Source organism: Barbus barbus (assembly GCF_936440315.1).
Source record: "Barbus barbus genome assembly, chromosome: 2".
NCBI classification, from domain to species: domain Eukaryota; kingdom Metazoa; phylum Chordata; class Actinopteri; order Cypriniformes; family Cyprinidae; genus Barbus; species Barbus barbus.
In genome coordinates, this window is record NC_136730.1 from 6,004,587 (window position 1) to 6,024,445 (window position 19,859).

Genomic DNA, 19,859 nt, shown 5'->3' on the forward strand with positions numbered 1-19,859 from the left:
CCTTAGCAACTAAATGGAAATAAAGTAAGTTTTATTTTTTTATTGTTTATTTTAATTCAAGTAATGAAAAATGTTTTGTGGTTTTAGTTTCAGTTCTCTACAATAACCCCGACTATGACCTTTTAGTATGTATGAGTGTTTATTGGATCATTTATTTTGATAGCTATGTCGTGTTTGAGCTCTACTTTAAGACCTGTGACCATCCTCAGATGTCTCTGGTGTGCAGTGGTAAAGCGTGTGAGTCTATAGTGGATGAGGGCTTGTCATCTCTGCGCTCCTCCCAGTTTGTCCAGCCCCTTCAGGCCTTTCTCCTCGTACTCGGCTCTGGAGAGCCAGAAGGACTCCTTGTCTTTCATGATGTTGGCCAGCACCGCTCCTCCCATGAACACCATGTGTTCGCGCCGCGGAGGGTCTTCGATGCGGATTTTAAATTTCTGTGAAAGAGAAAGTTCGAGGAAACGTCAAAATCAGCTTGAAATTAATTACAACTAATACAAGTGTTCAGATTCTGACCTGTATCTTAAGAACTGGAAATACTTTTAAGTTAAGTTTATTGTGAGCGGTGCCTCTGTTAGCTTCATTTACATGTCAGCAGCTCTCTCTCTTGCTTTTCTAAGGCCTTTGTGATGTAAAACTGCTCAGCTGGGGCCTCATGGAGGAATGTTTTGTACACACTAATGGAGTTTTAGAAAAGTCCATACACTAGAGATCAACCAATAATAGATTCTGCGATAATTACAGTCACTGAAAAAAAAGCTAATTCCTAATTCTCAATCAGTCAAAAGTTTTTAAAAACTATATATTGAACTGAATTAGGTGAATATTTATATTATGGCATTAGTAATATTTTATGAGGTAAATTAATTTGGAAAATATATATATTTTGAGAGAATATATCTTCATTTATTTTATGCTGCATCAGTGTTTTACAACATTTTCAGTTGGCATTTATTTTTATATTTTCATTTTAATTATAGTTATTTTTTTTAAATGTTGTTGTGCTTTTATCATTTTTATTAGTATTTGTATTTTAAATATTTCTATATAATTATTTCTTTTATTTCAGTTTTACATGTAGCATTTTAAATACTTATTTCAGTTAATTATCAACGTCTCATTTTTAAAAGTTTTTCTATTTAAAAAAAATAGAAATATTTGAATTTTTTTAAGTGTTTTTCTCATTTCTAAAGTTTAAAACAACTTTTTCATCTAATATATATATATATATATATATATATAATTTCATCTTTATTTCAATTGCCGATTTTTTTTAACAATATCAACACTGTAGCCCACTGGAAATACATTTTTGTCTTGTTTTAAGCATAAATTAGTAATTTTAATGTTTATGCTTAAAATAAGGAAAAAAGTATTTTCTAATGGGAAATTAATACAAATAATCTTAAAATAGTGTCTTATTATTGAACATTATTTTCCTTCTCGCATAAATGTATCTTGTTTTGAGGGTGTTTCTACTAGTGATAAAAATCCAGAAATCCTAGCATATAAATGAGCAACATTAGCGTTAGCATAACAGCTTACAGAAAGTTTCTCAGTGTCTCCCTTCAGCACTCTCTCCAGATATAGCTGCTTGATCTCGCGCTCCAAACGGGAAGGAGGTCCCGGGTACATGGTGGTCCCTCCAGACAGGACGATGTGCTTGTAGAAATCAGACCTTCAGATGGACGGTAAGACATAAAGGCACATTCCAGATGGAAATCAATTTCATTTCATTCAGAAACAACTGAACTGTAAAAAAAAAAGTTGACATATCTAAAAAAAATAAGGCAACTTAAAAAACTTTAGTTCATCTAATTGAATTTGAAACGTTCTGTCATATCAACTAAACATTATTTAGCAATGCAATGCAATGTTCAATGTAAAAATTTATTTTCATTTGAAAAGCTGGGGGAACCTTTGGATATATTGTGAACAAATACTTGAGTATCTAAGTCAAGGCAAACAAAACAATGTTTGCTAGCGACATGTTTACAGTATTTTTGCTCGGTTCACACAAAAAAAATGCATCTACTTGTTAAATTGCATCTATTTGTTAGTAGAACTTTTGGAAAGTTGGATTTTTTACAGACATGCTCAGAAAAAGTGCCTCGGTTGTATTTAACCTGAAATATCTCTTTAAAAAACTAGCTGTGCTGAGGAAAGTCTCTCCCAAAGGTCTTGGATAAAAATATCTCCTAACTTGTTAGCAGAAGAACATTTTGCAGAACAAATCTGTCCAGTTACTGACCATATGTCAAGTCAACTTTTGCATCGAGTCAAGCATTAAGCGTCTAATTGAGGATGATGCTGTTGAATTACTCTGACCTGATGTCAATGTCTGCTGCCTGGATGGTGTTGAAGAGCAGTTCGGCCACACCAACACCCTCCACATTAATGAGATGAGCCAAACCTCTCGCCTCCCACCATTATCGTCCGCCCGTCTGGTAACTGCTCACAAAAAAGGACAGTAAAATCTTTTATTTTCTGTAAAGAGGCCAGTCAAGTTTAAATATACATGCATGAGAAACTTAGAGCAGCTCTCTTGCGCCCCCTATTTGCAGATACATAGACTGCTTTTTGAGTGTTTTTCGTTTTCATTAATTTTTCTTACAGGGATTGTTTTAAAGTTTTCATTAAAGAGTTAAAAGCCATGAACCAAACCAACCTGCTACAATGGGAATCGCTACACTGATTTGAAGCCAAAAATATCTGAAAATTGAACAAAGAGACAAAGGTACAAGACCGGCTTTAAAAACAACAATCCCATGAAGCATTAAAACTGACACAATCACATTAAGAACTATGGTGAAATACAAAGCAAATTTCAAGTTGTTTATTTTTTAACAATATTTTACATTTATCACTAAATATCATGATATACACAAATGTTTTTTTGTATAAGTATTGTGAAAGCGTAGAGAGACCAACTAGAGTGCTTCATGGGAGTGGGTGGAGCTAAAGAGCTCTTGGAGACTCTGATTTGGTGGAATTATGCACAGCATTATGGGTAATGTAGTTTTTTTTACCACAAAGTCCACTGTTTAAAATGAATATTTTAAAAATAAATTGAAATAAACAGATGGTGTGAACACAAACATATAGCATTGATTAACAACCGTGGAGCTCACAACAGGTCTGTCTTTAAATTTTTACAAGTTATCATTAAAAATAATTTTCCCTATGGAGAAAATAAATACAGTTTTTAATAGAAATCGATGGTTTAATTAAGTTATATGTAATATGCACTATATCTGTAAGTAATATGCACTATATCTGTGACCTTGGGACCGAAATTTGAAATGGAGAAGCAATATAGTATCAAACTTAGCCTATTTTTGTTCATGGTTTGCGAGGACATTTCCTAGAATATCTTCATTTTCATCAAGTGTAAGTGTGTTTTGTGTGTATTTAAGTGCATTACCGTGTAGGACTCCACCAGGATGGTGGTCTCATTGGCCAGTTTCTGTTCCTGCTCAATGTTGTAGCCAACAAAACACAGATTCTCCTTCATCATCCGCACCGTCTCGAAGTCCGCTGTGTGGTTGAAGGCATAGCCTCGCAGAAGCAAAAGCTGCATGGATGAATATAATGGATGAAATTTGTATTTTTGCAAACACTTGGCATATATTGGTGTTACCAGAGGTAGATCGACCTTTTTAAAAAATAAAACAATAATTCTAGATTCTAGTTTTAATCCATTTTAAGATCATTTATGAAAATTAGTCTGCAAAATAGACCATTTAATGAAATGTCCCAGGTAGAAGTTAAACTCGAAGGCATCTGTGAATTAATAATGATTAGAGTAATGCATTTACTATGCAAGTTAATATATCACAGTTTCCGCGAAAATATGAAGCCGCACAACTGTCTTCAACATTGATAATAATCAGAAATGTTTCTTGGGCAGAAAATCAGCATATTATACTGATTTCTGAAGGATCATGTGACACTGAAGACTGGAGCAATGATGCTGAAAATACAGATTTCATCACAGAAATAAATATTTTATAATATATTCAAAGAGAAAACAGTTATTTTAAATTGTAATAATATTGCAAAATAGTAGGTTTTGATCAAATAAATGCAGCCTTCTGCGCACCATAAATTGAAGAACACTGGTGTCAAAACAACTTTGGACCCCATCGACTTCCACTGTTTGGATACAGAAGTTTGAAAAGACATGAGCAGAGGTGGAAAGTCCAGGGGTCAGAAAGTAAAAGTCCTGCCATATGTTTATTCCACTCATGAGCTCAGCCAGCTGATTTCACTATTTACTTCTACCTCCTGGCTGAAAAATGTGCTAATTAGCAAATACAGATGATTGGAACAAAATACCGAGGAGGACTTTTACTTTCTGAACCTGGACTTTCCACCTCTGGACATGAGGATGAGTAAATTGATGACAGAATTTTCTTTTTTGGGTGAACTGTCCCTTTAACAAACTATATTTATGGGTCAGATTTTCTTGCTGATTTCAAATTTGTTATTAAAATTACAATAACATTTAAACATGTAAATTTACTGTTTTTGTTGAGACAATGAAATATCCAACTCAACTAAACTACTAAACCTATTTTTTATATTCTGCTTACTTTTTAAAAGATGAAACAATAAGGAATCATTACATATTCTAATGATGAATTGTAAGGTGTGATAACTAATCAAAGCAATGTTTTTAGTGTTTTGATATTAGGGTGATTGGGTTAGTTTGGCCTATTTTTGATGACCTGGCAACACTTTTTCATCATTCAACACATTTAAAGGGATAGTTCACCCAAAAATATAAGTTCTGTCATTAATTACTAACCCTCATGTCGTTCCAAACCTGTGAGACCTTCGTTCATCTTCAGAACGCAAATTAAGATATTTTTGATGAAAGCCGGGAGCTCTCTGATTCTCCATAGACAGCAAGTATCCTAACATGATCAAGGCTCAGAAACGTAGCGAGGACATCAGTAAAATAGTCCATGTGACTTCAGGGGTTCAACCGTAATTTTACAAAGCAGTTAGAATGCTTTTGTGCGCAAAGAAAACAATAATAACATAATTTATTCAACAATTCTTCTCCCCGAGTTATTGTCTTCTTCCACCATTTTGGAGAGTACCCCAGAACGTAACGTAATCAGCTTTGTTTACGTTCAGGATCCTTGCTGTCTATGGAGGGTCAGAGAGCTCTCAGATTTAATCAAAAAATCTTAATTTGTGTTCTGAAGATGAACGAAGGTCTTACGGGTTTGAAACGACATGAGAGCGAGTAATTAATGACAGAATTTTCATTTTTGGGTGAACTGTCCTTTTATGAAGTTCGCCGGTCTGTTTTACCCTGAGCGTAGAGAGTCAGCACGGCCTGAATGGCGATGTAGATGCCGTGGAACTTGTAGGTCTCGAACATGACCTCGGCGATCTTCTGCCGGTTCTTCAGTGGGTTCAAGGGCGGCTCCGTCAGCAGGACCTTACAGTCGGGAGGGTTGATGTTGAGCCGCTGCGGGCCGAAGGTGTGATCCCACAGGTGCAGCATGTCCTCCCAGCAGCGGACTATCCCGAGATCTCCAGCATGGAGCGGCATTCGCTCGCCTCATCACCAACCATCAGATCCTGCAGAGAGGTGAACAGTGCTGACTTCAGTATTGAACGAGTAAAAAACAATAATAAATTATTAAAGCACTGAGGGTACTGAATTTTTAATTAATCTTGTTTATTAAGTAATATTTATTCAGTTCATTTAAAAATGCATCTGTTTATTCAATTAATTTTAAAGATGGAGTAGGCTATAGTTTCTGCAGCAAAAATAATGAATCTCAAGCAACTCTAATAATCTGCTGTCTAATGTCAACAGTCTTGACATTTTTTTAAATACAATTATTTTGTTTGTTTATCGGAGAAATATAAATCTATATTAGAATAATAGATATAACAGTGTATATATTGTTAATATTACATTTTTGTGGTTATTGAAACGTTTGAAACAGTCTTGAAATGTATGAGATAGCATTAAATAATATCGAATAAGGCACTTAAATGTACAATAAAATATATATTGAAATGAGGAATAGAATTATTCTAAACAAAAATAAATCTATAATAAATGAGAGGTGTTTTTATTGCTATCTTGTTAAATGAGTGTAATTTATTTATAATATATTCGCATTATATATATGTATTAATATTTTGAATTGTTTTACATTTTAATATTTTCAGGTTGTATTTTAGTTTAGGTTTTAGTATTTTTATGATCTTTTGTCATTTGTAGTGTTTTTTTCCCCTATATTTTCTAACTTTTATTTTCTTTATATTTGTTTTAACAGTTTATTTCGATATAATTGTACTGTTTTAAATGTATTTACTTCACTACTTGGTATTACAACATTTTAAAATGTCATTAATGTTTTCCTATAATGTTTTTTATATTTTTATCTCAGCTTTTTGGAGCCAGCAAAGCCACACTTGACAAACTAATAATAATGACTTAATAATGAGTTGTGTATCTCTTACCCCCGTCCCATTGTCACTTTCCTCCCGCCGCTGTCCATGCTGTTTCAGATGAGCTGCAGGGGCTGTCCGTGCATTCGGTGAGGATGTAGACGCGAGTCTGTCTGAGTCAGGCTGTTTTGTGAAGTGAGGTCAGATTTAAAGGAGGAACACAGCGACTCCGCCTTCACGGCAGGAAGTCAAATCCCAGAGGAAAAACCTTTTTTTGCACAGTTACACTCTAAAAATATGCCTTTTAATTGAAAACTGCCAGTCACCTAATCATATAGTAAATATAATTTGAAATATGTAAATAAAAATATATATTTAATTTAAAATATTGTAAAATATTGTGAAAACGATACTTAAAAATAATAAACTACCTTATAATCGAGTTATAATTTTTAGTGAAAAATGAAATCCCGAAAAGCCTTTTGCAGTTAAACGCAAAAATAAAATCTAATTTAATGGGAAAATAATGCAGAAACCTTATAGTAAAACCTGTTAATTGCTGAACTGCAAGTCACCTTATCATGCAATAAAATGTTGCATTTTAATAGACAATACATGTAATATAAATATTGTGTAAAACGATACATAATCAGAGTGAATTATTTAATAATTGAGAAAACATTTAACAAAGCAACTCTTACAGTAAAACAAATAAAAAGTGAAATCTCAAAAGAAAACATTTTATCTTGCAGTGACACCCCAAAAATATGTAATTTAATGGAAAAATAATGCAAAAGATTTTACAGTAAAAACCTGTTGATTGTTGAAATTACAGTACTTACTGTAGTATTATATTTGTATTATAATGTATTATATTTTAAAAGACTGTAAAATATTACCTTATAACTGAGAAAATGTATGCATAACAGAGCTACATGCATGCTTAAAATATATTATTAATTAAGTAATGATAATATTCTAATTTATTATTGTTAAATAATTCCTTGAAATGGTGATTTAGGTAAGTATTATTACAACAATGGATCATTTAGTTGATGGTTAGAAGTGACTTTGTTTTATTAGCCTTTTAGCATCTGAAATTCAGTCTCTTAGCTTCAAAAATAATTTCATTTATTTCAAAATTGCAAACAACAGACAAAAGAAAACAAGACAGTCCCGTTCTTCATGTGACTTCGGTGAGTATGGGTGTGGAAATGATAAATCACAGACGATCATACAGTTTGATGCCATCCTCAAAGTGTAGGCACATAAAAAGCTGAGTGACTCTGTTCACTGAAATGAAATGTACAGTAAGTTGATGTGTTATCTGTGAGATGTTAATATAGAAACCTGTTAATATAGAAACCACTTGGTGGCTCAGAAATTCACAGCATATTTCAAGGTCAGCAGCATTAATATTCAATAACATGTGAGTTAATCTACGTTCATGCAGACTACATGATTATATTCACAGTTCAATGCATCTAAATTTAACATTTAACAACAAAATGCACAAGCAACTGACACGACCTACACTATATTCTCATGCAAACATACAGCAGCAAGTTACTTCTACCTTCCGTTTTCAGCGTGTCTCTGAAGATCAAACCGTTTCATGTTTGTAGTGCTATGAAAGGCCTGGCTGGACGATCTAGACTAGACATTCAATACAAAATTTGCATAATATATGTCCTTCTGTGTGATATGTCTCATATTTTGTGCCACCTGAGTATTAGAATGATTGAAAAAGCCAATGAACCTGAAGAGATTGATTTGGCACGTGCCTTTTAAGAGGTCCAGTCTTCAAATCGTAGCTCCTCTTTGGTCAGGGATGGACCAAACACACAAAAAAGGGAGAAACTTTGTCCTTTTTAGTCAGATTTCTTAACAGCTAATCGAGCCGATTCCTCAGTCTTTCCTTTAAGTGCATGGCTAAGCAGCAGTCCTCTGCAAACTCTCATGTGTTCCCGGTGCAGGCGTACTTCACGACTCAAAGTCGCTGTCGCTGCTGACGGATATGTCCGGCGTGGAGGCCCCAGTCCCCCGCGGCCCCGTGCCCGAGCTGCAGTCGCTGTTCTCCCCTGGGCTCCCGGGACGATGCGGTGAGGAGCCCTGGAGGTGCGTGTTGTGCTCCGAGGAACATTCTGGAGAGCTTCCAGAGGGAAGGAGGGAGGGATCTTGCTGCAGCCTGAGGAAGAAAAAGAGCGGTAGATGGATATTTACTCCTGAGATGCAAATCAACATTGAAACATTTGAGGCGCCTACACTCTTAAAGGGATAGTTCACTCAAAAATGAAAATTCTGTCATTAATTATGTCATTCCAGAGCCGTAAGACCTTCGTTCATCTTCGGAACACAAATTAAGATATTTTTGATGAAATCTGTCCATAGACAGCAAGGATCCTAACATGATCAAGGCTCAGAAACATAGCAAGGAAATCGTTAAAATAATCCATGTGACATCAGGGGTTCAACCGTAATTTTACGAAGCTACGAGAATACTTTTTGTGTGCAAAGAAAACAAAAATAACGACTTTATTCAACAATTCATCTCCTCCGCGTCACCCTATAGCGCCATTTTGGAGAGTATCACATATGTAAACAACAAATGCAACGTATGTATGCAGATACGTTGTTTATGTTGTTTACGCTTTGATCTGAATGTAAGCAACTTATCCGCGAACATCTGCGCACAAAAAGTATTCTCGTAGCTTCATAAAATTACAGTCGAACCCATGATATCACATGGATTATTTGCTATGTTTCTGAGCCTTGATCATGTTAGGATCCTTGCTGTCTATGGGAGGGTCAGAGAGCTCTCGGATTTCATCCAAAATATCTTAATTTGTGTTCCAAAGATGAACGAAGGTCTTGCGGGTTTGGAACGATATGAGGGTGAGTAATTAATGACAGAACTTATATTTCTGGGTGAACTTTCCCTTTAAATATAAAGGTTCCAAAAGGAGGTTTTTCACAGCGATGCCATGGCATAGAAGAACCATTTTTGGTTTCCCAAAGAGCCCTTCAGCAAACATTTCTTAAAAAGAACCTTTTTTTCTTTATGTGTAGAACATTTAAAAAATCTATAAAAAAAACATTTATACTATAAAGAATCTTTTGTGGAATGGAATAGTTCCATGGCTTTTAATAACTTGTGCACTTTATTAACCCTTCTGAAACTATACAATATTTGGTGTCAGAAACGCACCCAAATTTTACTTGCAATTCATATGTGAATATAGTCACATGCATACTTTTATGGTGCTTTTGCCCTAATATTAATTAATGGATGTGAGCAAACATGAATTAACAATGAACAGTTTTACACTTTTATTAATTAACATTAACAAAGATTTAAAAAATACTGTGCACTGTTAGTTAATATTAGTTAATGCATTAATTATATTTAAATAATGAACATGATTGTAAAGTGTTACCATTATTTTTATATGAGCTGTTCATATTACTGTAAGCTTTATTTAATACCATGTAATGTCTAGTATATTTTATACATTATTATAGTATTTATTAAAGGTTTGAATTAGCTTTTATTTTTTATTTGGGTTTTTTATATTTCCAATATCGCTTTAATTTCAGTTGTAGTTATACAGTCATTTTTGTTAATTGCAGTTAGTTGTTCAGGCAACATTTCTTGTTTTATGTATGATTTTTTTATTTAATATTCATATTTTATTTTATTTAAGCTATATTTCAAATAATGAAAATGATTTTAATAGTTTTGGTTAACATTAACAACACCAAATGAGCAATGAAATACAAATAGGCTTGTATTATTCAAGACAAATCTCAATTAATCATCATGTTGTCTTGTTTTTTGTTTCTCAGCCATTCATTTTTACAGTGTAGCTGTAATAGAGCATTGTTTCGTTTGTGTACCTATTTTTAGCAGACGCCGCTCTGTCCCGCTGTCTTCTGTTTTTGAACCAGTTGCCCACCTGAGTGGGTGTGAGTCCTGTGGCCTGAGCCAGATGACGCTTTCTGGAGGGGTTTGGATAGGGATCCTGCAGGTACCATTCCCTCAGGAGGCTACGGGTTCGCTCCTGAAAACACAAAACCCAGAGTCCAAAAAAAATCACATTGACTTCAAAGTTACAGTAGCGTTCAAAAATGTTGGTTGGAGTTGGTAAGATTTTTAAAGAAGTCTTTTCTGCTCACCAAGGCTGCATTTATTTGATCAGATATACAGTAAAACAGTGAAATATTATTGAAATTAAATACTAAAATGTAATTTATTCCTGTGATCAAAGCTGAATTTACAGCATCATTACTCCAGTCTTAATTTAGTGTCACATTGAATCATTTTAATATGTTGATTTGCTGCTCAAGAAAGTATTATTATCAATGCTGAAAATGGTTGTATTGCTTCATATTTGTGTGGAAATTGTAATACTTTTTGGGGGGATTGAATAAAAAGTTCAAAAGAACAGAATTGATTTAAAATAGAGATCTTTTTAAAACATTATAAAAGTCTTTACTATCACTTTTGATCAATTTAATGCATCCCTGCTGAATAAAGGTGTTTTTTTCACTTACCAACTCCAAATATTTAAATGCTAGAGTAAACTGAATCACAGATTAATCCTTTTTTTTTCAATTAATGTTCCTCGTTCTTTGCATAAATCCTCAGATTTTTGTGCACATTTTCAGAAATGAACTGTAATAACCTATTTGGTGAAGCTTTATGTCTTTTAAAAAGCTTGAGATGGATAACAGCATTATATCTGTTTAAAGCACATTTAAAATAATCAGTCTGCAGGGTAGGATGTATTTATAGATCACTATAACCTGGAGAAGCATTGTTAGCTGGGTGCTAAAGAGGATCAGTCTCATTACTCAGCAAAAAAGTAACATTTAAATGAACCAGTTTTATTCAAGTCAAAAATCAACTTTCCTTGTGTTTATAGTGTTGATTTGTTGCAATTAGCTTCACACTATACACTCGTAGTCGTGCAATAGTCGATATTTCATCATGACGTCCTTGGAAATCCAAGCTAAGAAGGGCAGAAGTTGTTATTAGGCTTAAAGTACTGTTCTGGGATCAGGCCTTCTGAAGTCAATCCCGGTTTGTGTGTTAAGGATCTTATACGCCTTATCTCGTTTACCGTCTGCTGCAGTGATTATGCTTCGTTTCCTGCATTTTGTGAAGTGAACCGGCACGCAGACCACTTTATGATCCACTTTCCGTTTCAATTCACATTCGGCCGGTCTGCAAAAACAATCACGGACTCGGGGAATCGTTATGAGGGCTTTGCAAAGCAGTTTAGCTGTGAGTTAATCTGGCCACTCGCGTCTGGAGCAGGGTGAAAAGGTAGAAAGTCATCATGGGGGAATGAGAGCTTAACTGCCACAGGTGGTCCTCCTCGGCTCAAGAGGCTTAAGAAGCGCCGGGAGAGTCTCTGCCTGCAGGAGCTTGGCATGCTGTCATAGCTGATGAAGAATAATGCCGTGTTTGCATTGTGGCGTGGAGAATGAAGCGCAATTAAGCCCTCATTTGTTTGCACTGCGACTGTTTTAATACACTTTAAAAGTCTGGCCCTCGAAGTGACTTTGTTTGTCGTTAACCTAATATAGTCATGTTGATTCAGTCACATTCAATTACATTTTTGCCTGGAACTGAGCCAGGAAAAGTAGATTTTACAACAACACTTTCGGTTTTAGATGAAGAAACATTTTAGTGCACAAACGATCAGATACTAGCCTGATTCGTGTATTTTTTATTACATTTTTAAACTTTAAATTAATTTTTTTTCATAATATTTACAGTTACACATATTATATAATTCATATAAAGTCATTCTGAAAATAAAACGTATCCATTGTTTTCTGAACTGACTGATTTACTAGCTTAGAAATATCCGTGTAGAAATAGTTTCTAGGTTAAATTAAATCAGCTTACACTATCAATCAAAAGTTTGAATTTATATATGATCTTTAAAACCTTTCAGAAGGTTCGAGTCGATACTTGAAATTAGTTTTGTAGACAAATATATGAATTTCTTTAGAAGACTGAATATGAAATGCATGAGTTAAGGGCGGAAAGTGAAGAAAAAGCTTCCACAAGTTCCTAGGGTTTAAGGACTGATGGATTTGTTTGAGAGCGTTGCAACTTCAAAGAAGATAACATATGAGGGAGTTTGGATTTATGGTCACTGCACAACCTTCGTCTTTCCATCTGGGCTGTTTCTAAGCTTTTATGACCAATATTCATTTAAAATGTGGCAAGTAGTTGTAATGAGTGGGTGTGTCCAAAATATCCTATCTTCAGTCCTTATAACTTTACACTCTCAGAAAAAAACTTTTCAAAAGCACTTTTGTAGCCTACCTAAGGGTGCATAGTAGGCTACTCTAAAGGTAAATACAGCGGTGGCCAAATTGATTACAATACTAGTATTTCTATCTTTTGCTGTAGTGTGTCTGTAGGACTTATCAGTTTACATTTCCAGACATTCATTTAGCCATTAATTGTAATAATCCGGTGAGATTTTTGTGCTGCACACAGAGATCTGATCTGATCATCATCCAGTCCGTCTGGAATGACATGAAGAAACAGAACAAACTGAGACAGACTCAATCCAGAAGAACTGTCTCCGAGACGTTTAGAAAGCTCCTGAGAAACTCTGCTCAAGTGCACCGAGGACAAAAGCTGCTTTAAACACAAAGGATGCTCACACCAAATGTTGATTTAATTTAGTTCCTAGAAGTTAATTAATAAATAAAATCTATTTATGACATTATCATGACAGCATCCTCATTTTGCAGCATTTTTACACAAGTGCCTAAAACTTTTAACAGAACTGTAGTAACTGGGCCCCACTCACAGATGAAATTTTGCATGCGTCTCACCTTAAAGCAATGCGTCTTCTTTCCAGCCCATTTTAAGCAAGCAATATAATAATTTTTAAACAATAGCTGATTTGAATAAAACAACCCAGAATGGTGGGTAAAAACAATAACCCAACCAAAATAACCCAGCATGTGTTCTGTCCAATAATTACCCAGCGCTGGGTTGCCAAATAACCCAAGTTGGGTTATTTTTAAGCCAACATTTTTTTAGAGTGTAGTTACTCCCCAATTTTGCTGAGAGTGCACAATGAAGTTGAGTGTTTCCCGCGTGCCTCACCTTAAAGCAGTGCGTCTTCTGCTCTCCGTCCCAGATGGTCCGAGGAAGGGGGAACTTCTTCCGGATGCGGTACTTCTCCACGGGACCCAGCGGCCTCCCCCGCAGGCGCTCCGCCTCGCGGTAATGCGCGTCCAGCCACAGGTCCTGCAGCTTGGCGTGGGACTCCCGAGTGAAGCGGTGGCTCTGCAGGATCTGATAGAGAGCCTCGAAGTTCCCGCCGTGGAAGGCGACCAGCGCCCGGGCGCGCATCACAGACTCCTGCCGGTTGAGCAGCTCTCCGGCGGAACCGGGCACCGCGGCGGGCAGCGACCAGAGGAAGCGACCCAAGCGCTCCATATCTCCAGTCTCCTCCAGATTCTCGCAGACTCGAGCCACCTGCTCAGGTGTGAACAGCGGCAGAGGAAACATGGCTAGGTTTAGGGTTGCGTTTGGCGCGTCTGTTTATATCACCATTGCGCGCAAGTTTAGCTTTACAATCACTCCAGGATACACCTGTTATATAATGCCCCTCTAAAGCGACCGATTTCCCGGTAGGATCTGGGGGGAATCGCGGAACGGCGGTGTCTTCCAGTTCTAGTAAAGGAGGAGCGGCAGAAGTCAAGCCTATTTATAGAGAGATTGAATTAGCATCTTTGCGCTTGTTTTGAGGAGGATCATGCGCCTCGGTCATTAGCCGCTCGGCGGGGGTGCTGCGCGCGGAGGGACTGACGGGATGATCGGGTTGTTTGATTAACTGAGGAGCATATTAACTGTCACAGACTTATTTCTTTCTGCTGGATGAATGGAAACCTGATGCAGCCAGCAGTGAAACCCGTTCTGGTTTATAAAGCACATGATCATTTATACAGCATGATGAACGTGCAAGGGAATTTTTGTCATTTACAAATTGTACACATGCATGATGCATTCATTTTTTTCTTCTTCTTGACAATCAGTTGCATTTATAATATTTTAATTGTCTATCACACGAGTTGCAGATTATTTCTGGTTCATGACTTGACTAGTCTCTTGCATCTTAGTATAGGTAAAATAAGAATATAACAATTTCTATTGAAATATTTTAAAATAATTAATTATAATAATAAATAAACTATAATAAAATAACAAATATTTAACAACAATTGTGGTAATTAAAATATATTTATAAATTTTCTTTATAAAAAATATTATTAATATTCTGTCTATCTTTGTAACCCATAAAACCTATTGTCTTGTATGTAAGCCTTGTTGGTGAAAATGAGTAGAAACTTAATTTAAAAATCAAAATAATTATAAAAATATTATTTTGCACAGAAAAAATGTTGAACTTCGCCTGAAATGGAATTGTGAAAATTCTTGTGTTTTTTTTGTTTTTTTGATTGAATTTTGAGCAAACCGATGTAGATTTTCACACTTTTCTCTGAATAGTTCAGCCAGTCCTGAACTGTGGAAACATCAACTTTGGTGTGGATGTTTCCATGAACATCCATGGAACTTCCATTCCACAAAAGGTGAGAGAAGGATCTTTTTTAGATTATTAAAAAGTTCCTAATATTTTGAAAAAGTGGTTCTTATAAAGAACTGTTTGCTTCTTTGAGGAACCAAAAAAGATTCTTCTATGGCATTGTTGTGAAAACCCACTACTGAAACCTTTAAGTAGCCTACATTAAAGGTAATGAAATGTCCTCGTTATGGGGTTAAATATATTACAAAACGATTCAAGCTGATATAAATGCACCTTACAGTTCTTATTTTAGATATCGAATTATCATGCAGGATGCAGAAATATATTAATTTAATTATTGCATGCACTATTCACGTCTGATTTCTTGAAAGTTTGAAAAGTTAAACTCATGTTTTATGTTAAAATATTTGCTGGTATAAAGATATGATGGCATTGATGAACATGCAAGTGAATTTTTGTCATTTACAAATTGTACACATACATGATGCATGCATTTTTATTTTCATTTTTTGCATTTATAATAATTTTGCATTTAATTATTAAATCTATCAAACGAGTTGCAGATTATTTCTGGTTGATTACAGACTAGTCACTTGCATCTTAAATAAGAATATAACAATTTCTATTTAAATATTCTTAATAATAGTAATAATAAATAAATAAACAAATTTTCATTACAAATAACAACTATTTAACAATAATTTTAGTAATTAAAAATATATTTATAAATATTCTTTATACAATTAATTAATATTCTGTCTGTCTTTGTAACCCATCAAATTTACTGCCTTGTTGGTGAAAATGAGTAAAAACTTAATAAAAAAAATAAAAATATATATATATTATATAAAATATGTACTAAAACTGGAATTGCGAAAAATGTCCAAAAGTTTTGTCCGAAGTTGTGATGTAGATTATCACACTTTTATTTTCAGATTTTATTTATGTATTTTTTGGATGCATTTTTCTATATTGGACAGAAAGATGCACTAAGCATTTGTGGCCTTCTCAGCGAACCTTTCTTCCGTTTCTGCGGCGCTGTATGTGATAAACGGGCTCATTCAGTCAGAAGGTAAATGGACCAGAGGCCTGGGGTGTTGTCATACTGCCTTTAATTGGGATTTGATCGGAGCGAGGCGCTTAGGCCATGGAAATCACGATCACATGCCGGTCCGAGGAGACGTTTTAAGATGCATGTTGCCTAAATCGCTTCAGAATCCACCACAATCCCGACTGACTAATACCTCCTTAATTAATCTGGACGCGGTTGCACCGTCTCCTCTGTGACCCTGGAGCAGCTCTGAGCGCCTGATGCCCAACAGCACCTTACGCCACCTTATTACAATAATATCCCCCTCCAGATCTCCTGGCCATTAATCAGGCTGGCACAAGACAATTTTACTATTAATCCGGTTTAGCATAAGCATCTGTCAACAAATTGGTTAAACAAACCTGCAACTATACCCTTACTGCTGAAATATGCCGGGCTGAGGCTTATTACACGAGTTGCGGACCCACTGTCAGTTTTCATGATTTTGTTAGTAATCAAAGTTCGTGATGTTTCATTACACGTTCTTCAGATCAGTGTGTTTTCCTTGTGCAACTTCAATGTTAATAAATGAATATCTGACATCAACTGTGACTATATATATATATATATAGCATGGAGAATAATATATATTTAAAGTTTATATATGCATTGTGTATTTATTCTCCCTATAATTAAAAAAACATAATGATACCTCATAAAAAAGATGTACTAATCTAATACTAATATAATAAGTACTCATTTAATTTGACTAATTTAATTTTGCTTCTATTGTCATCATTTGTAAGTCGCTTTGGAGAAAAGCATCTGCTAAATGACTAAATGTAATGTAAATATAATGATGTCACAATAATATACTTTGAGGATTTTCTGTTCTTAGACATAGAAAACACAAGAAAATATAATATATAGGAAACAGATTAAATATACATAGACATATTAAATAATTAATAAATAAACAAACAAAACTAATGAGCAATCATTCAGAATCAGAATCAATATTAAGGAGACATAGACCTGAAATATAGATATAGACACAATCTCCTTTATTTGATACTTTTATCACATGCATTTTGTTTTCCAGTCAACATACAGTAACACTTTTTAATATAATGACAGAATGTATGCAGTTTTTAACACTCTTTGATAGAATGTTTCAAATATTTAAAATTCGATTTAATTCACTTTTTTTTTTTTTTTAAGTTCATAATCACCGTCACATTTCTGAAGAAAGTACTGACTTCATCGTTTTTATGTTCAGATCTTCTCGTGTTCTGATTGAATCTGTAAAAGAAACGGCAGTATCGTGTCTGTCGAGCGGCTGCAGACAGCATATGGCTCATAACCAGTCTCAGTCGTGCTCTCGGGGCAAATGATGTTAAATCTTCATACGGACTGCTCAATAAAGGTTGCAGTCAGGTGAAGGTCGAGATTTGGAGGATTTTATCTGATCTGTCTAGATCTACATTGATCTGTCATTATGGGGGGATTTGTGTATTCTGAAAGTTTGTTGTCCTGAAGCACAAAAGCCTTTGTTATACCATTAACATCTGTTACCTGTAATAAACCACTGCTAATACACCCTTAGAAGACATTAATAATGATATAATTAATAATACTTAAATAAGAATGCTCAATAGTCCTATTATTATTTTTGTTATTGTTATTATTATTACTGTATTTGTGTGTATGCACAATACCAGTAGTTTTAGTTATTTATTTTTATTTATTTTTACAAAATATTTATGTATATATTATATAATATCTTTACAACTCAAAAGTTAAAAATAAACAAAAAATATAATAATAATAATTATTATTATTATATTAGCTGATTTTAGCCATTTTAATTTTACATTAAAATTAAACACATTAAAGTGATCAAATTAACAGCAAAAGACAGAAGGGGAGAAATGAGCTCAGTGAAGATCATTTTCTCTATTAATCTGACTCTCAGACGCTGCTATTAACACACACACACACACACACACACACACACATAAACACGCAGCATGCAAACACGTCCAATCTGTTTTAACACTTTGAGAACAGATTGACTCCAAATCTGCTTAAGCCTTCCCAAGCTTCTACAAGAGGATGAATCATAAGATGAAGATGGTGTGTGTGTGTGTGTGTGTGTCACTTACTGACTTATTGATCGATACTTCAGTCAGTGAATGAGGCTGGAGCAGATCAGAGTAAAACACTTTCTTAATTGGCTTGTAATCCAACAATGTTGTGGTCTTCATTCTCCTTTAAACTGTAACACATTATGACTGATTTGGAAATTGTCAATTTAATTGCCCCTCTAAAACCTTAATTAATTGATCACTTTTATAAATCATTTATATTATAAATCAAATATGTTATTTCAGTTGTTTTCAGTGTGTCAGTGTCATGTTATTGTTTTGTAAAAGTATTGGTAACTATGCAAAACCTTTCAAATAATAGTAAAATTGAATTTAAAATGTAATCGTCCTTCTGATTTTGAATTGATTCGATTTGAAAAGATCTAAAGTGATTGAGTAAATGCTATTGTTTTTCAAGAGGTTTTAATATGCAAAATGTAAGAAGTGCATTATCATACATAAATAATGCTGTAGTTCTGTCATTAATTATTTTAATAATATTAAAATATTACTTTTTAATAAATAAAAAAATGAAATTTTCTAAATAAATTAAAAAGCAAAACATGATTTTAAGAAATCTATATTTAAATTCTGGTTTTTAATTGATTTTTGCTTTTTTCAAATTTAAATCAATTAAATGTAATAGGTGTAGCGGTAGCTGCCATTTCTGTCATTCGTTTTTTAATATTAAAATATTACATTTAAATAAATTTTAATTATAAATTAAAACAATGCTTTTAAAAGTTTGATGTTCCAATGTTTTTCCAAATTTTAGTTAACATGCAAAACCTTTAAAAAATTAAATATTAAATTGAAATCAATAAAAAGTAATAGGTGGATTATCAAAAAATTAATAATGCTGTAGCTGTCATTATTATTATTACTTTTTCCTGCACACCAACCAGACCAAACAGATTGCAGGTCCTACAGACAGATTTAAAAATTACAAAATCAATCAAATGCTAATTGTATGCACAATATGCTTATTAATGATCTGGTCTTTGTTTATATGGGTTATGATCGGATAAGCCGAGTTCATGTATGAAGTGTCTCTTCACATTATTTCCAGTCTTTGCCATGGAACCCCACTTGGCATAATTAATTAGGCTTAAATTGGGCTCCTTAACGTGGCCAGCGGGCAGAAGCTGCGGGTGGGATGGAGAATTACCACGGCCTAGAAACCCACACAAACACACTAAACAAGTAAATGGGTGGAGAACTAATTAGTGTTATCTGCTTATCATGGAGCACCTCATTTACCCAAGACAAGAGCGACACACAATCACAAAAATGTGCTTAAGGGCTGAAACACACACACACACACACACACTCTAATACCCTATTGCAAACAGCTAATTGCAAACTCGTTTGCAAATCAATGCCACACTGTTGCCGTATCCCCTCCTCCCTCCACACAAAACACACTAAATAAACGGCCGCTCCACTTCCCCGCGTCTCGTTGTGGAGCAGAGGAAAGATAAACTGCTTTCCCATCAGCAGAATAGGAAGAGTACAAACACACACACACGTTTGTTTCTCTGTCATGGTGACTTGTGTGTGTTTTTTTGTTGTTGTTGTTATTTATATATATATTATAAATTATATTATATTATTAAAGATATTTTAGGGCATACAGCTGTTTTATCTACTAGGTAACTAATTTAATTTTTATATTTT

At 34.4% G+C, this 19,859-nt stretch overlaps 1 protein-coding gene and 1 pseudogene across 2 annotated transcripts; both read right to left on the minus strand.

The window, feature by feature from the left end:
* Window positions 1-263: 263 nt before the first annotated feature.
* Window positions 264-3,577, minus strand: LOC306876718 (actin-related protein 2-B-like; annotated as a pseudogene). Its single transcript has 4 exons — window positions 3,422-3,577; window positions 2,326-2,448; window positions 1,543-1,675; window positions 264-434 (listed from the first exon to the last, which is right to left on the minus strand). The product of its transcript is annotated as an actin-related protein 2-B-like (transcript).
* Window positions 3,578-7,064: 3,487 nt separating this feature from the next.
* LOC306877131 (homeobox protein SIX6-like) lies at window positions 7,065-14,143 on the minus strand. Its single transcript, XM_079428664.1, has 3 exons — window positions 13,562-14,143; window positions 10,318-10,481; window positions 7,065-8,608 (listed from the first exon to the last, which is right to left on the minus strand). Exons 1-3 carry the CDS (start codon window positions 13,967-13,969, stop codon window positions 8,404-8,406), a joined length of 777 nt encoding a protein of 258 aa, XP_079284790.1. The 5' UTR covers window positions 13,970-14,143; the 3' UTR covers window positions 7,065-8,403.
* Window positions 14,144-19,859: the final 5,716 nt, after the last annotated feature.

What these genes read in the sequence shown, in the direction of transcription:
- LOC306877131 (XM_079428664.1), bottom strand. Translation starts at nt 13,969, where the DNA reads ATGTTTCCTCTGCCGCTGTTCACACCTGAGCAGGTGGCTCGAGTCTGC. An exon ending in AGAAGACGCACTGCTTTAAG is followed by an intron (nt 10,482 to 13,561) that starts GTGAGGCACGCG and finishes TTGTGTTTTCAG; the next exon opens with GAGCGAACCCGTAGCCTCCT. An exon ending in GCGGCGTCTGCTAAAAATAG is followed by an intron (nt 8,609 to 10,317) that starts GTACACAAACGA and finishes TTTCTTCCTCAG; the next exon opens with GCTGCAGCAAGATCCCTCCC.